The sequence below is a fragment of the Nanorana parkeri genome, unplaced genomic scaffold, assembly GCF_000935625.1.
Source record: "Nanorana parkeri isolate BGI_ZX_2015 unplaced genomic scaffold, ASM93562v1 scaffold1214, whole genome shotgun sequence".
NCBI classification, from domain to species: domain Eukaryota; kingdom Metazoa; phylum Chordata; class Amphibia; order Anura; family Dicroglossidae; genus Nanorana; species Nanorana parkeri.
Window position 1 is genome coordinate 178,360 of NW_017307482.1, and position 12,035 is coordinate 190,394.

A 12,035-nucleotide genomic window follows, 5' to 3' on the forward strand; every position below is an offset into this window, starting at 1 on the left:
GTGACCGAACCAGTGTTTTATAAAGGTATTACATTTTTATCCCTTGAAATACTCTCTCTTTTAATGCAAAATAATATTCTAATCGCTTTGTTAGCTGCAGCTTGGCATTGCATGGTGAGTCTGTGGTCCTGAAGGCCCCTTTGATCTTTATCCATCCCTGAATTCCTCAGCAGAGAACCTCCCAAAGAGTGTTTTGCATGCATGTTCTTAGCTCCCAAGTGCATAACTTTACATTTATTAATATTAAATCACATCTGCCATGCTGCCCATTCTTCACTTTTATCAAGGTTTTCCTGCAGTGATTCTATGTCTTGTTGCGAACCTATTGCCCTATATGGCTTAGTATCATTAGCAAACACTGAGATTAAGCTTGTGAAAAGGACACCACTCACATTTATATGCCTAAATTCCTTGGTGCCATCCAAAAAGCTGGGTGTCGGCCGACAGAGGCACGCCACGGCCGTCACTAGTAATCCAATGTATGTTAAGCCACACGCAACAGCCAGGACCACGATGTAAAAAAATAAATAAATATTAAAACATTCATAATTTATTAAGCCTTTTTGGTGAAACATGCCAGAGCCTGAGGATCTTGTCATGCTTGTAACATCTGCCACGCTACCCATTCCTCACTTTTATCAAGATCTTTCTGCAGTGATTCTATGTTTTCTTGCAAACCTATTGCCCTATATGGCTTGGTATCGTTAGCAAACACTGAGATTAAGTTTGTAAAAAGGACACTGCTCATATTCATATGCCTAAACTCATTGGTGCCATCCAAAAAGCTGGGTATCGGCCGACAGAGGCACGCCACGGCCGTCACTAGTAATCCAATGTATGTTAAGCCGCACACAACAGCCAGGACCTCGATGTAAAAAAAGAAATATATTAAAACATTCATAATTTATTAAGCCGGTTTTGGCGAAACATGTCAGAGCAAGAGGATCTTATCATGCTTGTAGATTCCTGGGAATAAACTTTTTTACATCAAGGTCCTTACTGTTGAGTGTAGTTTTACATACATTGGGTCACTGAGACTAAGCTATTTAAGCCGACCTCTATATAATTTCTGAAAAGAATAAACAGTGCTGGACACAGGACTGAACCCTAGGGCACTCCACTCACAACTTTGGACCATTTACAGAATAAACTGTTTAACACTACTCTCTGGATCCGTTTCTGCAACCACTTTTCTACCCATACAGTTTCTTCAATGCCAATAGACCTTAATTTGTTAATTAAACATTTGTGAGGTACTGTATCAAATGCCTTAGCAAAATCCAGATAAATAACATCTCTTGGGCTTCCTCTGTTCAGATTATTATTCACTACCTCATAGAATGTCAAAAGGTTGGTCTGAGAAGAACGGTCCTTCGTAAATCCATGCTGGTTGTTACTTATGATATTGTATTATGATACATATTTTACTTCCATTCGTTTTTAATTATTAGAGTCATGGATCAACATAAAATACTCTTAAAGTGACACTAAACTCAGGAATTAAATCTTAAAAATGCATTCATAGTGTTACACACATATGCTACATTTTGTTAATAGTTAGGGTACTTGAATGCATTTTTAAGATTTAACTCCTGAGTTTAGTGTTACATCAACTAATCTACAGAAGAGACAACTTGAGTAATTCCTCTAGAAATCTCCTTAACTTTTTCTGATCTCCCTGGACATCATCTTAACTTTTTATTACTCCCTCTGCCCATATCAGATATATCATTTGATTATCTGGAGTATTAGATTATTAGATTTCTATAAGAATATAGATGTTCTTTGGAAGTTTGGGGAGTAAGGGAAGGATTATGAATTGGGGGATAATCTTATAGGATGTGATGCACTGAGGGAAATCTCGATGCACATTTAATTTCAATATTGATACTTTTATATGTTTTCTGACTCATGCATAGGTTTATAGTTATATCTAGCTTAGATGGCACTCTGTAATAAGTAAAAAATATTTATCTTTTTGGATATATAGCAAATCTCATCTCTCTATCAAGGCCCTTTAGACAGGATGTCCCCTAAAGTCCCATGTAGGGACCAATGTTCCAATGTACCTGATACCTCGAAGCAGGCCTTCCCATGTTCTGTGAAGTAAGTGTTATATCACAATAACAATTATGCTGATGTCAATAAAAGTATTATACACTGTGTATGCCCGAGCAACTGTTATTTACATTATCATAGGTACCATCCTGATGTTGTCTGAAGAAGTAGACATCACACAAGTATGCCCTTATCTCACAATCTGCCAAGGTCTATTCTATTCTATCTTGGATACGGAATGATGTATAATGCTAAGACAGTCTGGTTGGTTGATCGGTGTAAAATGGTGGGTTCGGGAACACAGATGGTTTATGATTTAAAATATTAATAGATTCTATGATATTAATGTGAAGGCATAAATAATTTATGACTCAGCAAGTCTTATATATCAAAAGGGATTTTATTATAATGTGTAAAGATAATTGGAACATTTATATATTTTTAAGATTGTATATTTTTGATTTCAGGACACTTTGAACACCCTATCTTTCAACATCCCATGGAGTTGTATGTTGAACCTTGAGGGATGTGGTGTCTGTATATTCTGAATCAATGGCAACACATATTTTGATAGAGCCTATATGGCATATTCAGCTCTGGACCAGTGCATTGCGGGTGCAATGCACTGGTCCACAAAGATTGGACTACAAGTGCGGTGACGTCACTGCCCTTATATTCCTTTTTAGAAATATAGGTCCATCTGTTGTGATGACAGACGAGACTTTATGTTTCCCCATTTACAGATCTGCCAAAGGATGCGTCATGCGTGAAAGGATGATGTGTCTGTGTGAGTGGAGCCACGCATAACCATTCCATTTTTAAAAATCAACAGCAGCCTGCAGGGACAATAACCCTGTGATTCAGTTAAGTTGGGGGCAGTATAGGGGTTGAGTGGTGGCAATGTAACAATGTTTCATGTTACACTCTGAATATGGGTGTAACATGAAACATGGTTTTAAAGGAACACTTAGCATAGAACTTAATCCGTGGCAAAATGCAATTATTGATGTTATATTTACTATCTTTATAGTCTAAATTATTACTTTTATACTTATTCAGTTCAGTTTTTTTATTCTCATACCGTGTTTAGAGCAAATATTCTGTGAGTATTGAGTCTCATGATTTATAATCTTAAAGAATTAGTTGTTGTACCATCTAGAGATAAGAAAATACAGCACGTGCTATAAAATGAAGTCAAGTTTAGTGTGTTGACCACAATTTCCTTACACGTACTTATACAGGGTGTCATTTCCTTCTATTTGCATTGGTGCCAAACAGGTTCCTCCAGGGGTGGGCAGTTCACCATGTCTCTGTATATAGTTCTTAGCTGCCGCAGCAATTACTGCTATGCCATCCTGTACTTTCTGCCGTAAGCTCCTCCTCCAGCCATCTGTCACAACGCTAACCAGTCCAACAGGGAAAAAGTTAGCAGGCCTCTCTGGGGAACCAATAGTGAAGCTTGGTACAATCCATACATGAGCAGGTCCAAGGAGACCAGCTTCTCCAGCCACAAAAAATAACTCTTCAGCTTCCTCTCTAGAGCAGAACAGTAGAAACACTGGAGCGGATACTTGTTTGAGCACATGTTGGGTCCCGCGTGGACCAGTGCCTGGTTCTAATATCAGCTCATCCTGGGGGCCCCAACCTGGCTGAATAGCCTCACACAGAGCTCTCACTGTTTTCAGAAAAAGTTGGTGTCCAGGGTAATGACTGGTTACCACAGAGAATGGACCCAGGTCATATTCTTCAAGCACCTTGAATATGACTGTAAGTTGCTGCTCCACCGAGGCGGCCATCTGCAGGAAGGAAGAGCTGGGCTCCTGAAAAAGCAATGAGAATATGTTTTTGCATCTGATGAGTGAATACCAACGTAAGTACCATTAAGGCCCATTGGCAACATACATTTTTGTGTTTGTAGTTTTGGACAGAGTAGGAAAGGGATAGAACCTTTGTCATGTTTTAATTTGTGGTCTGTGTCTCCAGTGGGAGGATTTCCCCTAATTTTCTGGAGGAAGTAATGGGCAACCTCTCCAATGGAGATATAGACAGCAGCAAAAACACCTTTTTTCACTGGGATGGGAGGGATATAAAACCTCTGTCAGTTATTATTACTGTCTCTGTCTTCCTGTGCTAGTGACACCCGCTCTACTCATTGCTTGTACTGCTATCACAAAGACAGGAAGAAAGATGAAAATTGAAAGAAGCTGAAACAGGGCATTAGTAAGAGTAAATATAAAATGCAAAACAATGTTATTGCCAAGCCATTGTCAGGGGTCCTTTATACAAATATAGGTGTTACAGAGGGTCTGGGTTTTTTATACACTCTCCAAAGTTACTGTGCTAATATAATACTAACTGCTATCTTGTCCTATATGTCAGCAGTGCCATAACAGAACAATTGCTTTTATGCAATTTGAATATTTTATAATAACGTCTAGTTCTGCTAAGAGCAAATTGCATGGCCAGTACTAGAACTCAAAGCTCAAATAAGTATGTATTAAAGGAAACCTGTACTGGGCGAAATATTACAGCTGGTATGACTGACCTTACTCTGAAAAAAAGATTGTTGCCTGGCTGTCTCTGACTTCATTACTTTTCAAGGCATTGAGCTGGTACAGGTAGCAAGTAAAATCAGACTTGAAGGACAACTTCACTGTAAGTGAAGTTGCCCTTTAAAGCGGACCTTTACCCCCTTTCACTAAAAATCACATCTTTATGCAGCTCTGCATGCTGATATGAAATCCTCTTATACCGTATATACTCGAGTATAAGCCGTCCCGAATATAAGCCGAGGTACCTAATTTTACAAAAAAAAATGGGAAAAAGTATTGACCTGAATATAAGCCGAGGGTGGGAAATGAGGCAGCTACTGGTAGATAGATACCAATAAAATTACATTAATATTTATTTAAAAGAAAAATAACCTAGCTCTGCAAGTGGAAAAGGGGGTACAGGGCTACATATCATGTACTACGGATCATTTAACCCATTCATATTAGCAGAGGATAATTGTAAATCTATTGTTCAGTGCATTCTATATGTAGTATATAGTACATGTACATATAGAGTGCCTGCAACAATACATTTACAATGATCCTCTGCTAACATGAATGGGTTAAATGATCCATAGTACAGGGCTACATACAGATCATTTAATACATTCATGTTAGTATCATTGTAAATGTATTGTCTGCACTGTATTAGCAGTATATACTCAATATAGAGTATATACTGCTAATACAGTGCAGACAATACATTTACAATGATCCTCTGCTAACATGAATGGGTTAAATGATCCATAGTACAGGGCTACATACAGATCATTTAATACATTCATGTTAGTATCATTGTAAATGTATTGTCTGCACTGTATTAGCAGTATATACTCAATATAGAGTATATACTGCTAATACAGTGCAGACAATACATTTACAATGATCCTCTGCTAACATGAATGGGTTAAATGATCCGTAGTACATGATATGTAGCCCTGTACCCCCTTTTCCACTTGCAGAGCTAGGTTATTTTTCTTTTAAATAAATATTAATGTAATTTTATTGGTATCTATCTACCAGTAGCTGCCTCATTTCCCACCCTCGGCTTATATTCAGGTCAATACTTTTTCCCATTTTTTTTTGTAAAATTAGGTACCTCGGCTTATATTCGGGACGGCTTATACTCGAGTATATACGGTATTCATTAGTTAAATAAACATATGTTTAGCTTACTTATCATTACTGTTGCTGGTCCTCTTAGGCATAAGTGATATAGCTGGTGGCCATGCGTTGCATCCTGGGAAGGTTACATCAGCAATACCCTGGTGGGAAACCTCATTTGTATACTGCAAAATCTTGTATACTGCGAGATCTCAGGAAAAGGCATTTTTTTCCCCTGAGATGATGCGCATGGTCACATGCCCTAGTCACATGTGCCAGAGTTCCAGGAAGTAAAGGGAGATGTATTAATCTGCCCTTAGTAAAAATGGCCACTAGGAGAAGAATGGGCAGGGAAATAAATAAGGTATGCAAAGAATAAAAAGCCCACAATAATCTAGTAGTATGTGTTTGAAGATTGTCATTACTAAACATCTCTAAAGGTGTATTTGTTGTCCCGGAGTAATCTCTTAATTTTTGCACATAAATTATAAATCTGATTTTCTTGGCTAGAAAACATCTTAAAACCCCAACCAATTATAGATTTTCTGAAATTACAGGCCCTATAGAATAAAAAAATACTAGTTGGAATATTTTATGTCTCACGATATTTGCGCAAATGTTTATCAAACCAATTTGTTTTTCCCCACGAATTGTGGGAGTTAAAGGCCAATATCATCATTAAAGGAGAACTATGAGGTGAGTGCTTTTCACTCACCTCATAGTTCTAGCCGACCTGTGACAATGAGACTGTCACAGGTCAGCTCAGTAGATCGGGAGGTGAGCGAACATATACCGGCGTTCGCTCACCTCTCGATCCTGTCACGGCTCTCTGCCGTGACAGGGGAGGGGCTGGATTCCCCCCTCCCCGCTACGATCCGCTAGCGCTGCCGGACGGGGAGGGGGCGGATACAGCTGGCTCTGCCTCTAGATAGGCAGAGGCAGCTGTCAGTCACGCAGCTGGGCGGATCCAGACATAATTGTCAGGATCCGCTTCAGCAGCGGCGTCTTAGTATACCGCGAGCAGCAGCTCGCGGTATACTGCGGTATCTCAGTATACCGCGAGCTGCAACTCGCGGTATACTGAGCCTAGGGTGATGGGAGGACGCTAGTTTGTGTCCTCCTGTTACCCTAAGGAGAACTATGGGGAAAAGCCTTAACCCCATAGTTCTCCTCTAAACATAGATATTAAGTTATTTGCTAAAGTTTTGGCTTCGAGGTTACTATTGGTACCACAATTTATCTCTGCCGAACAAACCGGATTTATTACTGGAAGAGAAGCAAGAGATAATTCTCTGCGGACTTTGGCGGTAATGACATATGTGAAACAACAATCCCAGTCCACCCTACTACTATCAACAGATGCAGAGAAAGAGTTTGATAGAGTGGCCTGGAATTTCTTATTGCTTACATTACAACATATGGGTCTAGGAAATAAAATGATGAGTTGGATCTCGGCATTATATAAAGAACCAAGGGCACAAGTAAGGGTCAATGATATCCTTAGTGAGGGATTTGCACTGGGTCATGGTACACACCAGGGATGTCCACTTTCTCTCCTAATATTTGCGATACTTAGCAAGTATTAGAGCAAATTATGATATTCATGGAGTGGTTAAAGGAAATAAGGAACAATAATATGCAGCATATGCTGATGATATATTGTTCTATATCCAGCAACCCAGAACAACCATCCCACATAATGTATATTGGCGGCATTGCGGGAATATGGAGAGCTATATTTTTTTAAGATTAATTTTAACAAGTCGGAAATATTAAATATTAACCTGTCATCCATAGAGGTATACTCTTTGCATTTAAGCTTTCCTTTTAGGTGGCAAGTTTAGAAATTGAAATACTTGGGGATTAATTTAACTCCTTGCCAGCGGGATTTGTTTAGTTATAACTATATTCACCTTTTTAATACAATTCGGAAGGATTTGCAACAATGGACTGCATTATATCACTCAAGGATTGGTAAAATTAATATAGTTAAAATGAATGTTCTGCCGAGGTGTATATTTTTATATCTGATGGTTCCTATAACTTTGACTAATAGCTTCTTTAGAACATTGCAGATGATGGTATCTATATACATTTGGGGAAGAAAGAGGGTGAGAATGTCATATAGCACTTTATCAAGAGCAAAATCACAGGGGGGGTTAGCAATACCTGACTTTAAATGTTATGATCAGGCAGCAGTGCTGAATAGACTTTTGAACTGGCATTACGATAAGGTAACTATACTATGGGTTGCAGTCGAGTTTGAAATATGTAAGGTGGACCTGAGTATAGTATGCTGGTTGAAATATATAGACAAATAACAGAGGGATCACATCCACCAGTGGGAAACACTCTGGCAGTATGGGACTTATTGCACAAAAAACATGGGTGGCGCTATAATTCGCCTTTAACCCTTTCGCTGCCAAGCCCTCCGGAATATTTTTCAAATCAGCTGGCATGTCTCTGTTGGGACATGATTTTTTTCTCCCTGGAAATTTAGACTCAAGTTTTGGTAAATGGATAGAGGAAGGTACACTATGATTGCATCACGTGATGGACCGAGGTGCGTTGAAATCACTGCCGACTTTAAGTAAATCGCTGTCAATGATGGATAGGTGACAATATTACCAATTAACTCACTGTGGCAATTGTTATCAAAACCAGTTAGAACAATAGATGAGCTAAACCCATTAGAGGTGATATTATCAAGGGCATCATCTCCAAAGAGAAGTTTATCATTGTTGATTTAGATGCTGACCCAAATGAGTTCCCCACCCGTTCCAGGGTTTATGTTGCATTGGGAGGCCGATTTTGGGGTCCCCTTACCAGAACAATATAGATTAAGGGTTTTACAGCTAGTGTGTCTAACTTCAATATCTTCCTATATAGAGGAGATTAATTATAAACTCCTGTCGAGATGGTACCTTACGCCGGTAAGATTGCACGCAATAGATCTGAGCAACTCACCATTATGTTGGAGAGGATGTGGTATAAGGGCGACAATGGCACATGTATGGTGGCATTGCCCCATTATTAGTAAATACTGGAAATGGTTAATTCCACTACATTGGAAGCGAGTAGAACCTTCTTCAATAAGAGAATAGTTTATGAAGATAGATAAAATATGTGCTATGGAAGAACTGATTTATGGCAGTAAAAATAAACACACAAGTCACGTCACGGCCGGCTCCGCCCAGTTGTTATTGTTTAATGACAGTTTAGCATCCCCAGGTAATTTGGGGATGCTGATCTGTCATTACCACTGGGCGGATTCAGCCGTGAGATCACGCCTCGGCTCCGCCCAGCTGTCATTTGCGGGGCGAATGGCCGGCCTTCGGCAGGCTGTTTGCCCCGCTTTGGCTGTCACTTCGGCTCTGCGGAGCCGAAGCATATGCATCGGCTGCTGTACACTGAACCGAAGGGCTTCGGCGGCCGAAGAGAGCCGAAGGATGAGCAAAGCTACGGCTGGATCCTTCCACTCCTTTGTGAATAACCTCCTTAGTGTTATTGTGTTATGTGTTATGTGTTTTTTTTACACTTAACTTTATTGCTATTACATAGGGAGCAAACAAGCCCACTATGTGATAGCAAAGTGGATGTGGCAGGTCCTCTTTATGGAGACATCAGGTGTCTATTAGACACCTTATGTTACCTAGGGACCCAAAAAAGATGTTGAAGCACAGATTGTGCTTCACCAGATTCTTCTCTGACTACAGCTGCTGGAGAAATGACACACTGAAACTGGAAGTGATGTAATACACATCACTTCCACTTTCAGAGATCAGAGGGAAGGTCAGCCGCTGGAAGTGCGCTGATCTCCGGCCGATTGAAGTACACAGACTCACTATGCCATTACTGGGCCTGCGCGATGGACAGCGGAGCCCAGGATAGCAAGCAGCAGAGGAAGGGGACACACACGCTGCGCACAGCCACTCCAAGCTTGCTCTCGTGATGGACTACAATCTCATTTTTACTTTTTACATTTACATGTATTTAGATTGTAGTCTATCACAGGAGGAAGCTTGGAGCGGTGACTACTTTACAACTCACACAGTTACCATGGGGGGAAAAATAGCCACCCTCCAGAAGGAAGGACAGTGTCAGCACAAATTCAGAGATGATTTGAGGATCTACAGCCGAGTGATACACAAATAAGCTATGTTTTTGTTAATAGGGTACTTGAATGCATTTTTAAGTTTTAACTCCTGCGTTTCACTGCAAGTAATCCCCGTTAACCCCCCACATGGTGAAATATGTACCTTCTTCCCCACTCCTGAAATGTTCACTGTGTGGCACTGCACAGCCTTTGCAAACAAAAAGTCCTTTGTTAGGTTCTCTACCTATTCTGTTCCATATATCCCTAAGGATGGTCCATACTTGATAGCTGAAGGTCACCATGAGTGCCGATCATCCATAAAAATGTGGGCAGTAGTGCCTGTACACAGTAGGAAAAGGACATGGTTGGGATGTTTTGCTTGCAAAGGCTGTGAGGGTGCTGGACAGGGCCACACAGTGAAACATTTAGTATTAGAAAATTAGGTATTTCACCACGTGGATTTCACTTGGGGGGAAGTGGAGGGTTTACTTGAGTGAGTTTGCACAAGGTCACTTGTAAAAGAAGGCCAGCCCTCTAAAAGAAGCCCATTTATACTTTCCAGTGCCCCATGTTTTGAAACACAGCAGAATCACTGCTCCCTGACTGCTGCTATTTTACACTACCAAGTTTGTAAAAAACCTGCTCTTCCCACCCCATACAGTTCCTCCACCTGGCTGGTACATGACTTCATGAAGTACAGGCCAGGGAGAAGAAACCACTGTGTTCAGCAGGGGCAACAGCCATTCCACCTTACTACACCTTGCATTCCTGCAAAAGGGTTAGGTGTAGCTTAAGTTGTGTTGGGGTGCGTTAAAAGGCCAATTCCAAATTAATGGGCTGCCGTACAACAACATGCATTAACATGTGTTGTAATGCATATTAAAGTGCATATTGTAATGCACCAGAAAAATGTGAACCCTGCGTTATCTAGAATCCTTAATTTCTTCACCTGTCAATGCCAGTCACGTTACTCTTATCTCAGTCGAAAGCTTCTAGGGAAGTGATTTTACCTTTAACTGAGATCTGATGATCAAAAAGTGGTATTTGTTTATGTGGTAAACTCTGATGAGTAAGCAATTCAAAGATTCCCAGAGAAATGTAAGTTCTTGTGGCCTAGTTCTAATTCATTTACACATTACATGGGTGGGAAAGAGGGTACTATACTATGGGAGTTAGAAAAGAAACACAGAGCAGCTCAACCCTCTCTCATCAACTTCCGCTACTGGAACCTCAGTGCCCTGTGAAGCTTCTGCCTAAACCTTGAGTGTTTACATTTGTAAAAGCTAGCACTTGGGATTTGTAGTCTTCTACAGCAATGGTTTTATGGTAAAATATAAAAGATGAGGTACCTGGGGACCCCCAAAGAAGCTGATAAAGCAGAGATCTGCTTCACCAGCTTCTTCTCTGGCTATAGCAGCCACAGAAATGACAGCTGAATGCGGAAGTGATGTAATACACACTACTTCCGCATTCAGAGATCAGAGAGGAGATAAGCAAGGAGAACAATGCTGATCTCCCTCCCATCTTCCTGCTGACAGCCATCGAGCTGGTCGCGGGACCGCAGAGGGGACAGTGGAGCCCGGGATGGAAGGTAATGGCGGTGAAGGGAGGGGGCTGCAGGAGGGGGGGCGCACACCGCAGGCAGCCTGTACAAGCAATCGGACAGCTATAGAGCCGCCGATCGCTTTCATGTGTAACAGCCGTTAATGGCTGTTTACACCTGGCAGTGTGTTCTGCTCGTGCATGAGCGAGGGGACACGCATGAGCAGGAAAAAAAGGCGTATATTTACGGTGCCACGCTGATAGGAGCTTGCTGTTCGTCCATTTATGTAGTTGGACATGTAGTTAAAGTGTATGTCCAATGAAAGCTTTTTGGTTTTGGGGTAAGATCAGAAACACTATCAGAAAGAACAAGTAATACGAGCAGCAATTACTACATATTTTATTTAAGTTATGTTATGTGAATGGGAACACATAACAAATATAAAAATAGGTGTTATACCAATACAAATAAAAATTGCTGCTTGCATATTACTTGCTCTTTTCCTTTGAAAGAAAAGTTCTCTAAACTAAAGTGTGCTCTGGAAGGCAGAGGGAAGGTGTGCACCGTGCTGGCAAACCTCATTATCAGATGTAAACTAGATGTGAATCCTGTCTGTCCTAACATAGGGTTAAAGATCTAGGAGCATTGTATATTAATGAGAGGAAGCTCAATCTGTCCCTTG

At 40.6% G+C, this 12,035-nt stretch overlaps 1 protein-coding gene across 1 annotated transcript in view; it reads right to left on the bottom strand.

The window, feature by feature from the left end:
* GRIN2C (glutamate ionotropic receptor NMDA type subunit 2C) overlaps nt 1–12,035 on the bottom strand; it is an 84,783-nt gene that overhangs the window by 50,901 nt on the left and 21,847 nt on the right. Inside the window, exon 3 of the mRNA XM_018568592.1 lies at nt 3,292–3,878. Coding sequence (XP_018424094.1) covers nt 3,292–3,878 — 587 coding nt within the window. The remainder of the gene's footprint in view (nt 1–3,291; nt 3,879–12,035) is intronic.